At 35.7% G+C, this 23,342-nt stretch overlaps 1 protein-coding gene across 2 annotated transcripts in view; it reads left to right on the top strand.

Moving 5' to 3' along the window:
- The window catches only part of RABGAP1L (RAB GTPase activating protein 1 like), a gene marked incomplete at both ends in the record, with an annotated part of 630,503 nt that overhangs the window by 403,448 nt on the left and 203,713 nt on the right, over positions 1 to 23,342 (top strand). For both annotated transcript variants that reach the window (XM_079698675.1, XM_079698674.1), the window contains one exon: positions 1,519 to 1,662. In XM_079698675.1, coding sequence (XP_079554801.1) covers positions 1,519 to 1,662 — 144 coding nt within the window. The remainder of the gene's footprint in view (positions 1 to 1,518; positions 1,663 to 23,342) is intronic.

The following is a 23,342-nucleotide window of genomic DNA, read 5'->3' as shown; positions in this document are numbered from 1 at the left end:
GGGTCTATGCAACATATTTATATGGCTTTCTCTGTAAGAGGTATTGGGAATCCAAGAGAAATGTGAAGAAAATACATGATTGAATTGATTCCATATTGGGGAAAAGTAAAGTGGTTGGGGAGGAAGGTTACTGGGATGTGGCAGTAGAGGATACTGGTAGGAGCTTATTGACATGACCTGTCAGCAGATCAGTAGGTGTCTAAGGGGGAAGTGAAGCCAATAGGAGACAAAGACTAGAAAAGGGAAGTGGAAGGCAGAGAGTTTGCAGTGAGGTTAAGGACAGCTGTATTAGGAGAAGGGAATGTAGGAGGATAGAAGACCTGAAACGTGAAGAAGAAATAAAGGGGGAGGAGGATGTCAAAAGAACTGTAAGCACAATGACAAATGGGCATTGAGGGGGAAAAAGACTGTGTAGAAGAATCTGGTAACTATGGGCAGTAAAAGCAATGGGCTCTTTTTTAGAGATTTCATTCTTCCAAGTAAATTTTGGGATTCTTCACATTTTTTATCTTTCATTTACCTTTCATTTTAAAAAGTTCATATTTTTTCAAAGGTCAGTATTCTTAAGAGCTTTGAGAGTCAAATAAAAGTACCTGATAAATGAATAGCATGCTCATGGTACTATGAAGAAACCCAAATACATTTTCTGTTAGGACTTCTGTCTGTTAACTGAATGACCACTTCGATACCCCATTAAAAGTACCTGATGGGTACATTGGGGTGTTTTTCAAAGAGCATCTTGTACAAAAAGTGAGGTTTTTTATTTCTGTGGTCTGTTTATGAAAACAAAACTAAAGTGGGCTTTTATATATCTTTGCCTTTGTCTTTCAGTTATGGGAATAGCTATGCTAATGCTTTATACTTTGCCTTTCATGCTTTTGAAAAGCATTTACTTGTATAACTCGGGGAAAAAGAGGTTTTTTCCTCTTTTTCCCAGTATTTTTTCCAGAAAAACCCATAAAGGGTTTTTCTAGGAGACATCCAATTTTATACATTATATACTTGTACAATTTCTGTACTTTGTAATTTTTAATATGTTGAAGATAGATTGTTAAAAGTACGGTTATGTTTTGGGCTTCAGTACCATAATGCACTGAAGTAATATCATAGAACCCAGATGATGTTGATATTAAATGGTCTTCAAAGAAAAGATACATTTCTTTTTTGGCTAGTTAGGAGTTCAACCCTGAATGGAGTGCTGTGACTTGACCGTGGAGTCCTGATACTCACTAGACCACAGGTGTTCTGTCAGAGCAAGCATTTCCCAAGAAACAGGAACAGTCAAGTGAGCAAGAGTTGATCTTTGTTATTTGTTCATAACACGTCTTTCTTGTTCTCTCTCTGTCATATGCCCAGTTCTCATCTTCTATCATCACTTCTATGTAGTTATATAAAAGTCAACAAATGCTGTAGTAAATTGAGAGTGATCGTAGCAAGCTTGTCATAAATCGCAGTTGTGGCAGGAAATGAGGCGTCTTCAGTGTTCCTCCCTCCACAATTTTCCACTTTGACTTTCAGGAGCAGTTACCGGACCTGCACGGCCATTTTTCTGATCTGAACCTGGAAGCTCATATGTATGCATCCCAGTGGTTTCTCACTCTTTTTACTGCCAAGTTCCCACTCTGCATGGTCTTCCACATCATTGACTTACTGCTTTGTGAGGTAGAGTGACTCCCATCTCTCATATTTAAGTCAAAATAGAAAATAGTTTCTACCTAACACGATTAACAATTTTCTTCATTTTCTTTTTACCTTAAAAAAGAACATTAAGCCATAAATACTGACCAAAAAGTTCTATTTGAATTTTTAATAAAGATTACTTTAATAGTAATTTTATTATTTGTGAGAAATGAAAATGTTAGGCATATATAATTTCTACAAAGTAAAATGAGGTAAATAAATTTGTATCATTAAATTCACAATAAGCCTATATCTGTGTAATTATGCATTACTAATACCAAGGACCTTTAAAGTTAAATAAGTGAAATTAGAATCAGGTGTTTTTAATGGTAATGTAATTATACTCCAAGAGTGAATATAAATGAAAACTTTATGGTAATTAAATTCTCAATTCATATCTCTTCCTGTGTGGTGTTTGAGACTCCTACCAGACAATTGAGAAGTGATAAACTAAAGCTTCTATATCATAAAATTATATGCTTAGACAGTAGAATATTTCAAAAATTAGTTTGCAGAATTCCTTAGGTATCTATATTTGTTTCCTTTATTGTTTTTAGTTCCTTAGATGGCTGTATTTATTTACTTTACTCTTTTAAAGATGTAAGTAATATTACACACACATACATCTTATACTGCCCATCAAAATGTTTGTCTTTGCAGTGATGAAAAAGTTGCTGGATAAGAAAAACTTTTTTATTAGGAATATAAATGTATATAAAAATATAACTGTCTTAATGTAAAAAGCTGGAGTAATCAAAAGTATAAACTTAATATAATCTAGACAGTTTTATATTACAATATTAATTTTTTAACACAAAGTTTCTTCTTTCTTAGAAGAAAAGTCTAACCATTTTAATCACCCCAGGAACTAGAAATTTCATCATAAAATAAGGTTAAAAAAGATAAAAATGTATAAGCTATATAAAGCATAGCTTACTTTTCAGCCTACTTACTGCAGTAACCATCTGATATGCAAGCACAGCTGGGTTTTGCTCTTCAAAGGTTCTAGCTGGCAGAAGCACAACATATGAAGGGTGCAGAGCATTTTGTAAACATGTAAGATTTTAAAACATTTGTAACATATTTTGATAAAGAAGAGTTCAGTGACTTGCTGAGAGACACAGAATAAGTTCCCGAATTCTGAATATTATAACAGCCAGAGTACCTGACTGATGACGCATTAATTCTATTTGTCTTACTTACAGATTAGTTCCTAAAATGCCTATTTAAATTAAACCTAAAGGAAGAATGCAAAATTAGGAGCTAAAACCTTATTCAAAGTCAAAATGGTGTGATCACAGTATGCACAAAGCAAACTGGACATTTGTACTAAAAACTCTACTTTGCCTGATTATCCAAATGGGTGTGGTGAACAGTTCTGACTCCTCTAATTTAGTTTAATATTCTTTGAAAGTAAAACCAAATTCATTGAGTTCTGTAATCTTCAAACAATGTGATACTAAAAGTTAGTTCTGATAAATATTTATAGGTCTTACTTATTGCACACTGAGCTGAGTTCAGTATTTCATGGTATTTATAAAAATAGGAAAAAGTGGGGGCATGACATTTTAACAGTTTTATCTTTATACATAGTAAGAGCTTGCAAATACTTATTATCATTGCTTCATGTTTTTTGCTGATATTATCTAACTTCAGAGTAGATTGGTTCGGTGGTGTTCATTATAGAAAAGAGAATGAAATTAATATGCTTAATCATAACAGTTAAATTGGATTTCTTGGTCACTTTTGGTAAGGTAGTAACACTGGACTAGTGACTTTGTAAAATTGTCTCTACCTCAATGGTGCCATACCTGACATTGGAGCACTGTCCACGGGTCTTCTGGAACCCAGATTCATAATTCCTCAGAAAATTTCATCTTGAAGATATTTGAATTTCTAATATCAGTTGCTTAAAAAATTAGCAACATTTATGGTAGGGGAAAGAAAAGTAAATTTATAAGTCTTCTCATCAGTTGTCAGCTGCGATTCATAATCACAGTGTTTGAAAGATCTTAATGCTCATTAAAATTAATAAGAGCATCATAGATGTTACTTTTTCTTCCCTTAAACCTGTACTCTGCAGCTGTTTAAGGAAGTTGCATAGCTTTCCAAAACAGGGAGTAGGTTGTAATCACAGCATCATGGTAACCAAGGAAATAAATGATAACATCCCTCAACAAAGTAAGTAGCCTTTCAAAATAAAGTTTATTGGCAACAGTATTGTAGTGTGCTTCAGGATATTTGTTCTTTCCACTAAGTCATCTTTGTCAGAGGATTAATTTGCAAAGGAAATTTTTAGATAAACTTTTATTTCCTGCTTGTCTGTGTTTTCTCTTTGCCCCTTTCCTCCTTGTGGTTAATAAAATATTTATATCAAGGCTATTCTTTCATATGTGATAAAATATTCCAAAAGAAGAAATGGAAACATAGTCTTAAATAGAATCATCCATAGGTATTTGTTTTTGTCATATTCTCTCTTTTTAAAGAAAACAATTTAAATCTTGATGGTTATGAATTAATATTGAGTTACAAATGGAAGGCTTAGAAATTCTTAGATGGAAAAAATATTGATTTTTCAAAGTTCATTATTCTGACAAAAAAACGTATTGGTCTGCAGAATATTTTGCGCAAAGATCCTATTGCAAAATGAGAAAGTCATTGAGCTTGAAATTTTACTCTTAGAAAGTATATCCTCATTTCATGTTTTCCTAAGTTAAATGTTTTTAAGGATTTCTTCATTCATTTTTAAGGATTTCTTCATTCATTCTGAGGTTAAGAATATGAAGTTAATTAAGTAGCAGAAAAGGGAAGGATTTTAGTAGACTTTGACAATGCAGTTGGAATCAAAAACTAGTTATCGGTAGTTTTATTTAAAATATTTACTTAAAGCTGAATATGCGGTGACTTGGGTTAATCCTTTTGTTTGGTGAAGATGGATTGCAACAGGATTTGAAACTAGAGTTGAAAATACATTTTCTTATATTGAGATGAATGGAACTCTGTAAATTGACATTTAGCCCAAAATTGAAATGAAAAAAAAAATCTTTTTAAAGGACAAAGCCTCCTATGTTTATTATCTGTCTCTGTTTATATGGAGGGATAAGAAGAAGGCTAAAAGTATTAATTACAGTGTAGATGCTATGCTGTTAATCCCCCAAGAATAAAACATTGGTTTTAAAAGAACCTTTTATTTAAATATAACAGAATAAAAGAAAATGTGCAAAAATTAGTGTAAAACATGCTGATTTTTAACAAAGCGAACACATTAATGTAGCCAAGTACCTAGATAAAAGAAAAAGAACATTATCTGCATTTCATAAGCCCTCCTCCCCTCAGTCACTACTCCTCTGAAGAGTGATCACTATCCTGACTTTTAACACCTAGATTAGTGTTAATTGGTTTTGAACTTTATATAAATGGCATCATACAATATGAACTCTTTTTCATCTAGCTTCTTCATTCATCATTATGTTTGTGAGACTCATCCATATAGTGCATCTAGGCGTGGTTTATTTGTTCCATTTTGTGAATATGCTACAATTTATTTGTTCTTCCATTCTATTGTTGATGGGCATTTGGGTCATTTCCCGATTAGGGCTATTATGAATAGTGTTGCTATGAATTCTTGAACCTGTCTTTTGGTAAACATGTGTACACATTTCAGTGGGTAAACATCTAGGAGTGAAATTTCTGGGTTAGGGCATATGTAAGCTAGGGTTTTGTAGATGCTACCAAACAGCTTTCCAAAGTATTTTGAGCATTGCCTTTTGTGTTGTTTTTGTTCAGTAAAAGTCTTCCTTGTGATCAGGGGCAGAGTTTTTGTTTTCTTTTCTTTTTTTTTTTTTTGTAGATGGCAGGTCCTAGATCAGATTAGTGTTCATGAACATGGAGCAAAATGAATCTCATTTGGTGATTGAAGTCATTCACTTAATCTCTGAAGTTGCGTACAGATGGGAACTAAGAGCTGGATCTAAGACCCAGATCACTTTTGTGCTTATATGAGGGCAGTTACCCTGATGTAGAAAATTCAGCAATGTATTCAGTTATAGAAGAAGCAACATAGGGACAGCTTAACATTGGCGTTAAGGTATTTATTTGGCTTTTTAGTTAACCCTTCCTGTATCACTTTCTTCACATTACTTTGCCAATATATGCCTTAGTTTCTTTCTCTGTAAAATGAAGCTAACAATACCTAGCTCCTGGGTTTATTTTAAGGATTAAATGCAATTATGAATATAAAGTGTCTAGCACTCTGTCTGCTATGTAGTAAATATTTACTTAATAATATTATCTTCCATTCTGCTCCATCCACCTGTATAGTCCTTTTAGTTGCTTCTCAATTTATTCAATTAACAACCAACTTTAGGGATTCTTAAGAGAGGGTTAACTGGCTGTTGGTTTGTTATTATCTTTCTAACCACCTTTGTTTTCCCCCCAGTTGAGGCGCCTCTTTGCTAAAACCAAAAATTTAGCCGTTGACCTTAATAGAAGTTTTATTCTATTTCTTATTGACTATAGTGATTCAAGTAGTCCTCCAAAAGTGTTTTTTCTTCCACCTTCTTTCAAAAGACATAAGGAAAACAGTGTTTCTTTTAGTCTTGACAAGATAACTGACAGCTGGTGCTTAAAGTTGACTCTTCCCAGATAGTTCAGGTTTTAGAGTATCAAATATATTCAGCTTTATATAGTAACTTGGTATTTCTTGAAATTTAAGGAAATCATTGACTCTTCAAATTGGAGTATATTTCCTGCCTCTCCTTTCTTCTTAGGGTGATGAGAAAAGAAATGACAGTACGGGATATCTGATTAAATACCACCAAGTATAATCCCCCTTTCAAAGCAGTTTTCTAAAGCTGTTATCTGAAGAATAGATTCATTGTATAATATCTTTACTCTTTGCCCCCATTTTCCTCCCTCAAATAGTGATACATTGAATTTTTAATTGAGATATAGTTGACATATAACATTGTGTAAGCTTGTATCACAGTGTATCACAACATGTTAGTTTGATACATTTATGTATTGCACTATGATTACTACAGTAGCATTAATACCTTTATCAAGTAATACATTGAATTTAAAGCACATCACAATGGGCTGATATAAGGAAGATTAAGAACATAAACATAAAATTTTCTGAAAACTTTAAGAATAGTAATTGGTTACAAGAGAGGAAAAAATGCTTTGACTAACCAATAAATACTGTAGAGGCTATTTTAATGTTTTACTTATCAGTAGAAATCCTCAGGAATAGAAAAAACTCTAAAATCTCGTTTCTGGCTGCTAATATCTTTCCTACCTACTAGGGTCTTTATGGTTCTCACCATACCATCAGTTGTCTTAACAGCTCTTTCTTGTGTTTCTGTTAATTTTGACATTACAGAAAGAGGCAGAAACCTCAAGTTAAAAAATGGCAGAACGACTATCTGTGCTTCCTGTGACTTTGAGAGGAATATTCATTTATTCAACAAACGTTTATTGAACTCCTACTAATGCTTGGCACCATTCAAGTTCAGGGATACAACAGTAAATAAAAAACAGATAAAAAACTCTTGCCCTCATTAAGTTTTTATCCTTGTGGAAAAGGCAGACAATAAACACATGACTAAGTAGAATATACAGTATATCAGAGGTGTTAAATGCTATGGAGAAAGATAAAGGAAAGAAGAGAAATGTGGCAGATCTTAACAGGGTCTTTTGACCATAGTAGAGAATTTAGGTTTTACTGGGCTGAGATGGGAAACCACTAGTGAGGTTGAGTATAGGAATGACATGCTCTGATATATGTTTTATCCTGAACTCAGGTTGCATTGTTGAAAAAAAGATATGGGGAGAATTTGAAGGGAGAAGTGGGAGACCAGTTAGAGACAATTGAGGTAATCTGGTGTTTGGACCAAGCAGTGGCAGTGGAGGTGGGGAAAAGTGGTTGAACTCTGGACAGATTTCAAAGGTAGAGAAAACAGGATGTGCTGATGGAGCATCTGGGGTAAGTTTTATTGATTACATGTTTTCATTTAAGGTAGTAGTGAGAGGGAAGGATGGCTGGTTGTGTAGCTTCCATGCTTCAGGGAGCATCTTGGAGACAGATGGTGCTGTGGAGTGAATGGGGAATGTTACTGTTACATGCTTTGTTCTGGAAGTGCTTGGATTACAAATTCTCTGCAGGTTTTTTCCAGAAGCAGGTTTTAGTGCCCCTGGGAACATTTAAGGTCAGTCTTTAAATAAGAAATATAGAGGGTGGAATAATTATGAAAGATGATCAATGGGGGAATAAGCATGTTAAACCTAGTACTTTAAAATACAACTGCATATTTACTGCTAAAAATAGAAGTGGTATTTTGCTTCAATAAAATCAGACTCACATTACTGTGAAGACTCACAAAGACTTTATATACCTTGAACCTGTTCAGTAACCCATAGTATTTAGTTGTTGAGTGTTTAGTTCTCATAATCAGAGCAAAGATCACTGACTTAAAGTTGTGGGGTGACAGATTTTTTTCCAATAAAAATCTTTCAGTTCATCATAAATTGGAATAACTAAAGTTACTTTATAGTATTTTTGGTTGCAGAAACACTCATAACAGTTAAACTGTATATACATGGATTGAATAAAATAACTAAACATAGTCTATTATTTTTATGATTAAATATTTAAAACATACCCACAGACATAGAAAACAAACTTATGGTTACCAAAGGGGAAAGGTGGCGGGGGGAGGGATAAATTAGGAGTTTGGGATTAACATGCATACACTACTATATATAAAATAGATAACCAACAAGGACCTACGGTATAACACAGGGAAGTCTACTCACTATTCTGTATAACCTATATAGGAAAAGAAGCTGAAAAAGAGTAGATATATGTTTATGCATAACTGAATCACTTTGCTGTACACTTAAAACTAACACAACATTGTGAATCAACTATACTCCAATATAAAATAAAAATTTTAAAAAGAATAATAAAAAATTAAACATACCAAAAAATCATAAAGACATACAATGAACTCCTGTGTCTACCTCTCTGGTTAAGAAATAAAACAATACCAACAACATCAGCTTTGTATATTATTATCTCTTTGTGATCACACCTCCCGCCTTTTGCCTTCCTCAGAGGAACCATTCAGTGTTTATCATTCCCATGTATGTCTATACGTTTCCCATGTATGTCTATACGTATGCTATGTATATATGTATCTCTGAGCAATTTCCAGTTGAACATATTTGGAAAATATTATTGTACTCACTGGTTTATCAAGTCCACTTCCAAAATATGTTTTGAAAGCAAAATGTGTCTTCTCCTCAGTATCATGTCCTATTCAGTAACCTCCTAACTCATCTTACCACTTGGCCTTCTTTTATCCCATTATTCTCCACAGCATCCAGAGAAATTTTCATAAAACCCAGATCAGGTCATGTAACTCCTCTGCTGAAAATGCTTCAGTGATTTCCCACTAAATAAAACTTAAATTGTTTCACTTGGTCTGTAATCTTACTCTTCCTTACTCCACAGTGTTGTCCCTGGGTCAGTCTTCCCCTTACTCACTGTACATCCAACCCTGGCCTTTTAGTTTCTGAAACACTTAAGATCTTTTCAGGTTGAAAATGTTTGTGTAGCCTTTCCCTTCTGCCTACAGTGTGTTCTTCATTCTACCTGGCTTACTCCTTCAGATCTAAGTTTAAATGTTTCTTCCTCTAAGAAGTTTTGCCTGATCACCCATTCTTAAGTAGTGCATCCTTTTACCTTCTCTGATAGCACCCTGTAGTTGGTGGTTATTTATTTATTTACTGTGTATTACTTTTCAAATACCTATCTCTTCTACTAGATTATACATTTCTGAAAAGAGAAGCCATGTCTGTTTCATGTCCTACTGTATACCTAGTCAACTTGTAGACACACAGGAAATATCTGTTGAAGGAAAGTAGGAATGAAAAATTAATGGACAAAATTATTTTTATTGTCTTCATGTAGACGTTTTTATGAAATCCTATGGGCTGAAAAATAACTGTGCCTTTGATTCTTAAGAGAAAAAAATAAGTTAATATATTTAGGAATTCCTTCTCTTTTAGTTAAGAAATTTTAAGAAACAGAAATCCAGACATAGTAGCTCAAGTACAGTGGGGATTTATTATAAATATAGAGGGAACCCAGGAAAGGATGAGCAAGTAGACCTCAGGAAGGACAGGTGCCACAGAAGCTCCAGGCACTCATCTGTATTGATCTCTCTCTGTTTATGAATTGGATGTTCTCCCTTCTTTCATGACCTACATCTTTGTAGCTTTGTTTGTACAGGGCCTAAAATATCTCAGAAAAGTCTGCTATTACCTTTCAGCTCTAGGATCAACAGCTCTAGGATCAACAGCTCTTGGATCAACAGCTCTTGGCAAGCTCCTTATATTTTTAAGATAAAACTTTTGAGGGATAACCTAATTGGTCCTGCTCGTATTTTAAATAAGCCTGCATAGTCATGGGTCAAAGGTATGGGTCACCTTAGGCTAGTTGTCCATCTCTTGTCCAATATTCTGTGATAAGGGTTAGCCTTGGGGGGAGTCACATGACCTACAGCCCACTCAACAGGAACTCTACATGGAAGCAGATTTTCGGAGAAGGGTCACTGGTGGATCTGGAAAAACAAAACATTTCTAGGTGCATATACTTCATGGATTGAAATTATTAGTGTTAACTGCTTTGAAATTTGACATTTGATAAATATTTATTAAATACATATTTATTCTCAAAATTGTGTTATCAATCTCAAAATTACATCTCAAAAATGTATTATCCAGCTGTAGATATTTATTTAATTAGAATGAAGAGTAGCACAGTTGTTTTTTTTGGGTTTTTTGCAGTACGTGGGCCTCTCACTGTTGTGGCCTCTCCCGTTGCGGAGCACAGGCTCCGGACGTGCAGGCTCAGCGGCCATGGCTCACGGGCCTAGCCGCTCCGCGGCATGTGGGATCTTCCCGGACCGGGGCAGGAACCCGTGTCCCCTGCATCGGCAGGCAGACTTTCAACCACTGCGCCACCAGGGAAGCCCAGCACAGTTTTAATATACAGTATAATCTTAAAAATTACGGCCCTCAGGGTTGAAGTGGTAGCAGTGTTCCAAATTATTTTCATGATATAGTTTTTCAAGTAGGGTTTTGAGTAAAGGCAGCATGTAACTTCAGTCTATGTAAATTATTTTAATAATTATCTGCAAAGCAATATAAAGTATTTGAATGCCTCCCATTGTCTGGAAATTGGATTGTGAAAGCATCTTCTAACTAGTACTAGTTTAAAGACCTCCATTGCTATTATTCATAACAACAGTCTCTGATTTATAAATTATTTAGATTGTACAGTAGAGATGAAACTCTATCATACAGTGTCAGCTGGAAGTAGATTGGAAATGAGACCTTTTTTGGAGAGTAGTTCCTTACCCTTACCATTCAGTTTTATTCATACCCAGTTTTTGCTGATAAACTTTAAGGCTTCCCTTTTTAAGTCTCAAAGATTTGAGGACAGGATACTGGCAGGATTTTCAGGGGAGTAATTCTGGGCCACACACCTCCCTATAAGTTTTACATCCCTGTCCTACTTCTTCTTACCTTCTCCAAACAGACCGCTGCCCTTCATCTTCCTCATATGGTTGGCCAATTAGAAATCGTTTTTTTGATAGTCTGATTATTCTTGTCCATTTCTATAGCAAATAAACCAGTGATCTTTGCCTCTCTTAAGAAATCCCCATTATCTACTCTTATTTAAAGATTGGAGTCTTATCGCTTCTCAACATTGGTTGAGGTCTCTCAGTCCAAGAATTTGTTGACCTTATATCTCAGTTGCTCCTTCTATGATCTAGCAGAATTTTCATCATGAAATGGCTTCTTCTGATGTTCCTGGTATTCTTCTCTAGCTTCCCTTTTCAGGTACTTTACCATCAGCTTCCATTGTTGGGCATTTTTAACCAAACAGTGATTTGACCTTTACATTATTTACCCAGAGCAATCATATCTAGACATAAAATAACCACCTACCACTACTAGAATTGCTGATTGCATTGGTTAAAAAAAGAGGCATAATGGAACATTCTGGTCTCCTGCTTTTTGGATTGTCTCACCAGGGTTTTCAGAAGCTCTTATTTTTTTTTAGAAGTCTACTTGACATTTTGCTTCTTGTCCATGTCCTAGTAATATAGCCCATTTTGCTCTTCTTTGTGAGGAATAATGCCAGAAAATTTTCCATAATTGAATAGAACAATTTCCTGCATGTTCCACTGGCTCATTGACCTACTGAGTTGCAGCTTAGGCTGTGTCACAGTCTGGTGGTTGTTTCTTACAGCATTTAGTGGTCATGGTCTAGTTGTTCTCCAACATCCCAATGAAGTAGGCACATACTACTTATGACTAGTTCTCTTGTTTATGCTAATTGACAGATAGGCAAGAGTCCATTTCGTTCATAAGAATCCTTAATACAGAGGAAAATTAGTGCATTCTTAGTATTCAGAATCTGTCTTCCTGTAAATCTATTGAAAATATTATTTGTTAATATTATGATATGACTCTTTGTAAAAAGATGAACAATAGATATCCAGCAGTACTGATAAAACCTCTAATTTAAATGCTCTTTTTTTTCTATTCAGTAGAATAAAGCACATTATTATCTAATTATCTAATAATTAATAAGTGTTCAACCTGAAATGTAACCAGCTTAAAATAAGTGATTGGGTTGAAGCTAATAGTGCTAAATAAACACATTCAGATACAATGAGTCAACCTTGAAATATACAAAATTATCAGGCTTCTGAAAAATAGGTCATCTTTAGAAGACATTACTTTGCCTACTCACCTATCTAGAAATATTATCCAGTTCTTGTTCCAGATACTATTTTTCCCCCAAAATCGGTTTAGTTTTTTTTTGTCGTTGTTATGTCTGATAGTGCACTGCATGGAAATTTTGCAAATATCCCTTGTTCTGTGAGAACCTTCTTGTTAATATTAGAAGAGCATGATGATACAGTGCAATACTGAAAGAAAAAAAGTCTCCCTGTTACCTGATTAGTTATAGGAATAGATATATAAATTAATGGATTAGAAGTGAGAGTTCAGAAATATACATTTTTGGGTAATTGACTTTTGACAAGGGTGCCAAGACAATTCAATAAGGAAATAATGGTGTTTCCAACAAAGTTGCTGGGATAATTGGATATTGACATATAAAAGAATGAAGTTGTACGCCTACCTCATACCATTTTTAAGAATTAACTCAAAAAATAAATCATAGGCCTAAATGTAAGAGTTAAAACTATAAAACTCTTAGAAGAAAATCTAAGTGTAAATCTTCATGACTTTGGATTACACAATGGTTTCTTACATATGACACTTAAATCACAGCAACAAAAGAATAGATAGATTAGATATTGTCAAAATTAAAAATTTTTATGGTTCAAAGGACACTATCGAGAAAGTGAAAGAAAAGCCCACAGAAGGGGAGAGAGTATTTGTAAATCCCATGTCTGATAAGGGCTTTGTATCTAAAATATATAAAGAACTCTTGCAACTTACTGATAAAAGACAGATAGCCCGGGCTTCCCTGGTGGCGCAGTGGTTGAGAGTCCTCCTGCCGATGCAGGGGAAACGGGTTCGTGCCCCGGTCTGGGAAGATCCCACATGCCGCGGAGTGGCTGGGCCTGTGAGCCATGGCCGCTGAGCCTGTGCGTCCGGAGCCTGTGCTCCTCAACGGGAGAGGCCACAACAGTGAGAGGCCCACATACCGCAAAAAAAAAAAAAAAAAGACAGATAGCCCAATTTAAAAGTGGGCAAAGAATCTGAATAGACATTTCTCCAAAGAAGATACGCAAATGGTCAATAAGTACATTAAGAGATCTTTGACATCATGAGTCATCAGGGAAATGCCAACTAAAAGCACAGAGAGATACGACTTCACACTCACTAGGATAGGTAGGTATAATCAAAAAGGACAAAAACTGGCATTGGTGAGGATGTGAAGACACTGGAAGCCTCATAAATTGCTGGTGAGAATGTTAAGTGGTATAGTTACTTTGAAAAGAAGTTTGGAAATTACTCAAAAAATTAAAAGTAGAGTTACCATATTACCCAGAAGTGCAACACACACACACACACACACACACACACACCCCCAAAAGAACTAAAACCATAAGTTTACCAAAAAAAAAAAAACCACCTTGTATACTAATGGTCATAACAGCATTATTTGTAATTAACTAAAAAGTGGAAGCAACCCAGATGTCCAACAACTGATGAATGAAACAAAATGTTGTATACCCATATTGTGGAATGTTATTCAGCTATAGAAAGGAATGGTGTGCTGATACATGATACAACATGGATAAACCTTGAAAACATTATACTAAGTGGGGCTTCCCTGGTGGCGCAGTGGTTGAGAGTCCACCTGCCGATGCAGGGGACACGGGTTCGTGCCCCAGTCCAGGAAGATCCCACATGCCGCGGAGCGGCTGGGCCCGTGAGCCATGGCTGCTGGGCCTGCGCGTCCAGAGCCTGTGCTCCGCAGCGGGAGAGGCCACAACAGTGAGAGGCCCGAGCACCGCAAAAAAAAAAAAAGAGAGAAAAAAATTATACTAAGTGAAAGGATCCAGACAAAAAGACACGTATTGTATGATTTCATTTATATGCAAATCCATGGAGACAGAAAGTATTGATAGATTAGTATTTGCCAGGAACTAGGGGGAAGAGGGATTAGATACAAGGTTTCTTTTTGGGGTGATGAAGAGTTCGGGAATTAGATAGTGGGGATGGTTGTACAGTTTTTTGAATATACTGAAAACCACAGATGTGTACACCTTTAAAGGATGAATATTATGGAATTTGAATTATATCTCAACTTGGAAGGGGGGTGGGGAGTGCTTGTTAAATATACAAATTTTGTAGATCCATCTTAGGTTCAAGATTCATGGAAGATATGACCCTAGAAATCTACATGTTTAACAAATATTTCCAAATTTTAAAATTCTCTAAAGTTTAAGGAATGCTCATTTAATAGTTTCATGTACTTATACACTGAAATGTGTTTGGGCTAAAGGATATATACTCTGTGATTATTTTAATCATCAATAGCAGCAGGGGGATCTGTCTTCTGTCCCATATGGGAGTTATTGAATGGTACAGGCGTAGTCCTTTTTCTGGAGGATTGAAAAGAGTGAAATGGAGAAGCATGAGATAGTGCACTTTTTCATTTCTTAGAATTCATTTCTTTGGCAAATTCTGGGAAGTGAGATAATAGTCTAAGGTAATGAATTCAGAGAAACACAGAACTTAAGGGAAATACCCAGCAGTGTTTATGTGTTTGCTGTATTTTCAGGTTGATTCTGGGGGTAAAAACCTTGTTCTGTTGATTTTTTTTCAAGGCTATTTTGGCCGTCTGTTACCACGGGCCTATCAACAAAGCCAAGTTGACAGAAAACAGATGTGTATTTTAACAGCTAAACTTCCTCAGCACTGGCATCTGGATCAGTTTTGTTGCACGGCAATGCTGCAGCAAGACAAATTATGATTCAAAATAGGCAGATATTTTATTTCATGAAGATTTAGATGAAGAATAAGGTGGAACCTTTTAGAGTTAGCAGTTGTCAAGTAGGGAATGAAATGAATATGCATTTTTTTCAATACAGACTATTTGTGAGGCTTATTCAGATTTTTACTTTCACCAAATCAGAAAATGATAATATGATCATTAATAATATGCTGTATATACATAAAGCTTCAAAATCTCTTTTGAAAATCTAAAACTTCTCGTTCTCATAAAGTATCAAAGCTTTTCAAAAATCAGATTCACAAGTATCTTTTTTTTACAAAGAGAAGTATGGCTTGATACTCAATTCTTTGTGGTCGATATCAGGCACTGACTAAGCCTATTTCTTTCTTTGACAATAGAAACAGATGATCAAGCTTAAAAGATTCTACACTTACATAAATGGATTATTAGAAGGTTTTGTTATACATAAGCCCAGTGGCATGCTGTAGGACAAGTACTTTGTTCAGATAGGGTGTGGGAGCATGTCTGTGACTGGCTTTCCCACTTTTTTTTATGTCATGCTCCACCAGTACTATTAAATGGCAAATAGGAGTCCTTTGTGCCTTAACCTGAAGAAGAGGGAATTTTTTTCAAAATACGGAACTTCAGATGCTTGCTTATGCTTGTTGTGTACAAATTGATTTAGGTTGAGCCCTAAGTCAACATTTATTGTGGTCTGGTTTAGGCCAGTCACACAGTACTTGATGGTGGAGACAAAGAACTAACAGATATTTTTGAAAGGAGGCAAGTTGGGGTGATAGCATACAAAGAAGATAGAAAGACTCTTGTATTATGTTGAACCACAGGAGTGTACCATTTTTGTAAATCAAAAGTCATTGAATATTGGCAATTTCTTATGGTTCAACCTAATATTATATTTGAGAATAGTGATATATTAGAGATGAGCTCATAAGAAAAGGAACACCTGATCCAAACTGGAGGGAGGTCCACTGTTCAAGCCCAGTGTTGCTGGGCCATATTGTCACTATTTATATAATAAATGAATGAAGTCCTCTGTGTTGTCTTTTTGACACATTTATTGTCTATCTTGTGTCTGACAGTTTCCCAAACTCAAAGCTTCTTTAAAGTTGCATATCATATATTAAATTCATTTTTGAATTTTGCATTTTGCTGCACAGTAGAGTCAGAGCTGTTTTACTATAAATATTTTTTTTCTAAAAATGTTTAAGTAAAAACTGTTTGTCCAAGGACATGTAGCATATTTGCTTTGGCTTTTCCTTCCCTCACACATAACTCGCTGTACCTCAGATTTGGCATCTGCAGTTTGGGAAGCACAGTTATATAAGTGGGAAGCCACTGAAACTTTGAATCAGAGTAATGGCATGATGAAATAGATGTTTTAGAAAGGTAATTCTGGGAAAGCCAAAATAGTTGTGTAATATCAACTGACATATATTCTTCAGTGAGAATTCAACATTAAGAATGAAGGCTGATGTTGTAGATTGTGGCTTGTACAAATCTATACTCTTGCCTTTTATCTTTTGCAGTAAGTATACATTTATGAGTATGGGGTATAATGCCAAATTGTCTAACAGTACTACATTTTTGTGTAATTATGGGGAAAGGAACACATTATACAATGTATGCAAAAATTTTAATTAGATTTTTATAGCATTTTTTCATATGGTTTCTTTTATTTGGGGGGGATAGGAGTTCATAGAATACATTAGTTAGTGTGTTGCATTATGTCAGCAGGATAACTAGATTTTTAAAGATTGGGCTATTAAAGGTTTATATGAGAGTCTAAAAGGATTCGTGACTAATTTGCTTTCAAAGGCATTGAAAAGGAGTGAAAAGTAGACAACTATCTAGTTCCAAACATGAATATGAGACAAACTAGTACTTATAACAGTTAGGAGGATGCCAGGAAAGCCAGAAAAGGAGCAGCATATGCTTCCAAATTGTTTTGAAGCAAAGCTTTGTCTTTTGTCTCTAGAAAAATAATAACCAGTAATTTATCAATTCAACATTTAGGGGACCGGAGATACTCACTAAAGGGAAATGTCTTATTTATTCATCCAGTCATTCATTTATTTAATAAATATGTCCTGACACTGAGCTAGACCTAACAGATATCATGGTTAATAGAATAGACATTATCTTTCCATCCATGGAGTTAACAGGCTAATGAGCAGACAAAAATAATAAATAAATACAAAAACATATATGATTATGCATTTTGATAAATGCTATAAAGGGAAAGTACAAGCTGCCTCAAGATTTTGTAATAAGTAAACCTATTTTAGATTAGGGTTTTAGGAGTGGTCTCTCTGAGTAAGTGACATTTAGAGCTGAGATCTGAGAGATGAGTAGGAGAATTCCCAGTGATGGGTGGGGAAGGTGCATGTGTAAGGCTTTCGAGTGGGAGGATATCAAAGAAAGCCAGAACTTCTAGATCACAGAGAGCAGTTGGCCAAGAGGTAGGTGGACCCAAATAATACAGAGCTTGGCAGCCATGTTGAGGAGGACCTGGGATTTCTTTCCAAGTGCAGTGAGGAGCCAGTGAAGATCTTTAAGCATGGAATTGCATGGTCTGATTTAATTGTTTCAGAGATGAGTATGGCTGTTGTGAATGCATTGAAGGGGGATGAGAAGACCAAGGAGACAAGTTAGGGACTACTGCTCACAGAAGAGCCGATGGTAGTTAGTTGAAAGTGGCAGCAGAGGAGATGAAGGGTAGTAGATGAATTCATATTTCAGAAAAGAGGCCATGGTTGTTGTTAAGGGCATGGTTAAGGATTGGAGAGCTTGTTGATGGATTCTGACAGCTCAATGAGAAAAGATGAGGTAGGGTAGAATAGGGTTGAATTGAATCGGAGAAGAATGCCTACCTAGAACCAAGAGCATGTTGTTAAATGAATTTTTATTTTGCCTTTATTTATTGTTTGGACCTAAAATGAACAACTGAAGGTCAAAGCTATCTGTAAGTTAAACTCTTAAGAAGTATTATTGCTATATTTTACTCAGGAAAAATACCTGAGACAATGGAAAACATCACCTTGTTCCCAAAGCATTACATACATAGTTTAAAGGTTGAGAAACAGGAAAATATTACAGGATAATTTTTGATGAGTTGTTGTTGGTTTTGTTTTGTTTTGTTTTTTTAAACTTCTGAAAACATGGTCTTCTGTTCTCTCCCCTATGAGTTTTCTGTTTGGAAAAAGAGATTTAGTGGAAGTTAGACTTACAAATTGGAAGTATCAATAAGGTATAACTTTCTACATCACTTTTTAGTTTACGTCTTTTAACCTTTCATTTCATTCTATAACTTTTATAAAAATTGTGCCTATGGAGTCTGTTTTCTGTCTTTTTAAAAAGATAGTCTAGGTGCTTTATGTTTCCAGGAATGAAATAGCCTCTGAAGTAATGTCGATTTGCTTGCTGTGTGACTGGGTCAAAGAAGGAAAGGGCTCATTTACGCTCGAACAGTGTTTTGATTTAGCATAGCTCCCAGGTTTTTTATCGTGTTCTGGGACAATGCTTGGGAGCGTTTGGAGTCAAAGGAAAGAATTATGATGTGGTTTGGTGGCAAAAAATATAATTCTGTGTGAGCTGTAGTTGACAATACCACAGATTATCTTTATTGATTAAAACCAGTTTTGGGGGCTTCCCTGGTGGCGCAGTGGTTGAGAGTCCACCTGCCAATGCAGGGGACACGGGTTCGTGCTCTGGTCCAGGAGGATCCCACATGATGCGGAGCGGCTGGACCCGTGAGCTATGGCCGCTGAGCCTGCGCATCCGGAGCCTGTGCTCTGCAACGGGAGAGGCCACAACAGTGAGTGGCCCGAGTACCACAAAAAAATAAAATAAAATAAAATAAAATAAAATCAGTTTTGAAGATATAGTAATTATTTTATGGCCCTTAAGTTGTACATTAGATTTGTTCGTTTAATAATTTAGCACTTTGAATTTTCCCTCTGAGTTTTCCCTTTGAATTTTTATTTTTCCAGAAATCTCTCCTGGGTTGAGGTTTTAATGTTAGGATTCATGTTAGGATTGATAGAGGCTAACACCTCTATTAAACAGCTTTATTTATAAATTGATTTGCAGTAGACTTTTTATAAATTAGGATACTTCTTTCTTCTTTTATTTCCTCACACAATTTTTCATCAGCAAGGCTGGATCAAAAGTAACTTTCTCACCTAAAGTGAATTTTCAAAATGAAGTCTTTTAAATTATCTGTCACTGTTATGAAGCTAATTAGAAAATTTGATTTATTTCAAAAAGATATCAATTTTGACAGCTTGACCTTTATGACTTTTTTGCCATTCTTTCACTGATGCATGGTGCCATCTGCTGTTTGTGGGAAGTAGATTATAGTTTGAATAATGAGGCAGAATAGATATATAATGTCTAAAAGAAAAATGCAAAAATAGATGAAATGGAAAAATACAGGAGTATGACCGGTTTGAAACTTTCAGGCCATGGTTTATTTGCTTATTTTTTAATGTAAAATAATTTTTTAACTAATTTATTTTATTATTGATTAAGATATCATGTAAAACTGGTGGAAACATAGCTATGTGTTTTAAAAACAATGTCTTATTTTAGAGAATTTGATTAATTCAAAGAAGAAAATTTAAAACGATAATTCTATGAACCATGAGATAATTAATATTAACATGTAAAATCATTTTAAAAATCTGATTATCTCTAGTATTTACATGAATCACAAGATTTTATGCTCATTATATTGTCTTAATTTTGCTTTCTTGCTCATATGTCTTAGGTTTCCTCTTAGAGTAGCACGTTTCTTGGCCCAGAGTAGATAATCGGTAAACATTTGTTTGTTGGTCAATTAAGCTTCACTTGGTTTGGTTTTTGTGACTACATTGGGCAGCTTTTCTGAAATCCTTCTCCTGGCCTTGTTGTAGAAGGAGTATAGAACTTGGAGTGAGAAAGACCTGGTTTCCCAGCCAGCACTGCTGCTTACAGGCTGTGCAGCCCTGGGCAAATCATTTCACTTCTTAGCAGCTCTGTTTCCTCCTCTGTAAAAGGAAGATAATACTATCCATCTTTTAGGTTGCTGTGAGAATTAAATGAGGTAATACTTGTCACATACCTGGCACAGTCCTTTCTTTTTGTTAAAATGTTATTATGTTCAAATTCAGTGAGTTTCCTTTTTACCTTAAAGACACCTTTGTCAAGAGTCAGATTTTGTTATTATAAAATCCAAAGAAGATATACAGATTGCCAACAAACACATGAAAGGATGCTCAATATCACTAATCATTAGAGAAATGCAAATCAAAACTACAATGAGATATCACCTCACACCGGTCAGAATGGCCATCATCAAAAAATCTACAAACAATTGGGCTTCCCTGGTGGCGCAGTGGTTCAGAGTCCGCCTGCCGATGCAGGGGACACGGGTTCTTGCCCCGGTCTGGGAGGATCCCACATGCCGCAGAGCGGCTGGGCCTGTGAGCCATGGCCGCTGAGCCTGTGCGTCCGGAGCCTGTGCTCTGCAATGGGAGAGGCCACAACAGTGAGAGGCCCGTGTACCACACACACAAAAAAAATCTACAAACAATAAATGCTGGAGAGGGTGTGGAGAGAAGGGAACCCTCCTACACTGTTGGTGGGGATGTAAATTGATACAGCCACTATGGAGAACAGTATGGAGGTTCCTTAAAAAACTAAAAATAGAACTACCATACGACCCAGCAATCCCACTACTGGGCATATACCCTGAGAAAACCATAATTCAAAAATAGTCATGTACCACAATGTTCATTGCAGCACTATTTACGATAGCCAGGACATGGAAGCAACCTAAGTGTCCATTGACAGGTGAATGGATAAAGAAGATGTGGCACATATATACAATGGAATATTACTCAGCCATAAAAAGAAACAAAATTGAGTTATTTGTAGTAAGGTGGATGGACCTAGAATCTGTCCTACAGAGTGAAGTAAGTCAGAAAGAGAAAAACAAATACTTCATGCTAATACATATATATGGAATCTAAAAAAAAAAAAAGGTTCTGAAGAACTTAGGGGCAGGACAGGAATAAAGACGCAGACATAGAGAATGGACTTGAGGATACGGGGAGGGGGAAGGGTAAGCTGGGACGAAGTGAGAGAGAGGCATGGACATATATACACTACCAAATGTAAAATAGATACCTAGTGGGAAGCAGCCACATAGCACAGGGAGATCAGCTCCGTGCTTTGTGACTACCTAGAGGGGTGGGATAGGAAGGGTGGGAGGGAGACACAAGAGGGAGGGGATATGGGGATATATGTGTATGTATAGCTGATTCACTTTGTTATACAGCAGAAACTAACACAACAATGGAAAACAATTATACACCAATAAAGATGTTTTTAAAAATCCAGTAAAAGGAAAAAATTTAAAAACAAAACAAAAAATCATAAGCTCTTCCATTCAAAGGAACTTTAGCAAGTGGGTCTCAAATTTTATTATGCATTTGAATCACCTGGTGATCCTATTTAACTGCTAATTCAGATTCCGGTTGGCATTTCTGGGATATGGAACCGAAGAGTCTGCATATCCAACTCACTCTTAGGTGATGCTGATAATGTCTCCACAGAGCACACTTTGTGTAGCAAGGCTTCAGAGAACAACAAACAAACAGAACAACTGGTAAAGCTCCCAGTTGTCCTTCCACACAGTTAATCTCATGTATGAACCATCAGAACTACATTTCTTTGTAGAGGAGAAAAAAAATCCAGAGTCTCTCTCCAGAAGACATGCAGACTAATGTCTTACTCTTCACTCTCAGCAGTAACATTGTTTAGAGAATGATATTCAAGACCTAATCATGTATTGCCCAAGCACTCTAACCTCCAAATACTTCATTGGAACCAATTCAAAATTCAACATCAATCTTTATTTCTGTTTGTAATTTGTTACCCATTTATATTGTCTTTAAAATTTTACAGCATTAAATAATGAAAAGCTAAGCAAATTAGTTTCAATATAAGTTCTAGAGCAATAACTTGAATCAAGTAAGTCTTTTTTTTGGTGCATTGAGTATACAGTGCTTCTCCCTTGATGTTTGAATTTTGCCCCACACTGGTTGACTGTGTTTAAACCTGAATACTCAGTGAACCAGTGTGGGTTCACCAGGATACAATGTCTGTCCACATATTCTCTGAGAAGGAATGGCTTTGATTTTACCCAGGCATAGAGTTGTTCACACTTGAGGGATCATCCAGCCCAGTCACACAGTTTCAGGGTCCTAAAGGAAATCAAAGCAGGCATAAAATAAATTCTGCTTTGGGACATATGAATTTGATTTAAAAAGTAAAAATTATTGCCTGGAGAATAATTTAATGGGCAGAACATTTTTTCCAAATTCAATCTTAAGTGGAAGAACAACATTGCCCTTTTTGCCCACCTCCCTCGAGGTGTTTCTAACAGCAACCTCCTTTTTTTAAAGAAGATCCTGCTTTTACCTAGTGCCGCTCACTGCCCTGAGAAGCATTGCCCTGAGACTACTGAAAGGCCATGAGGGCCACTGGGAATTGTATAGACAGTTTTTACTATCATCCTATCTGCAGACAAGTAGATATCCCTCTAAAATGAGTGCTTGTCCTACTGCTTAGTATGTCTCAAAAAGGAACTTCCTACTTTGGTAACTTTTTCAGGGTTTTTAATTCTCTTGCTTTTCTCAACATTTGTGAAAAATAGATTACAATGCTTTTTTGAAAAATATTTTTTCAAGTGGCTAATCCAGAAAACAAAACAAAGCAAAAATGAAACCTTTATAACCTAGATCTCCAACTTGAGAATTTTCTTTTTCATACCATTCCTGGCAGTCCATCTTTACTTTTATTAATGAACTCACCCACCATTTAAGTTTTCAACATGCCTGGAAATTCCTCTAGTCTCAAAAAGGCTAGATTCTATAGGCATATTCTGTAAATGAGTCTTGGTTTCCAGACTCTGGCCCTGGTAATATTAGTGACTTTCTTGCTGCATCTTCTGGTGAACCAGAACTTAAAAGACAGCTGTATCTCTATAAATCGATCTGTTCTTTATTTGAAACCAGAAAATCAAGTGTGTCTACTATATTTAAATCATAAAGAATCATGGATTGTTCGACTTGGAAAGTAC

The sequence above is a fragment of the Hyperoodon ampullatus genome (assembly GCF_949752795.1).
Source record: "Hyperoodon ampullatus genome assembly, chromosome: 2".
In the NCBI taxonomy this organism is placed as follows: Eukaryota; Metazoa; Chordata; class Mammalia; order Artiodactyla; family Ziphiidae; genus Hyperoodon; species Hyperoodon ampullatus.
The sequence above is the reverse complement of the archived record's forward strand: the minus strand, read 5'-3'. Positions and strand labels throughout refer to the sequence as shown.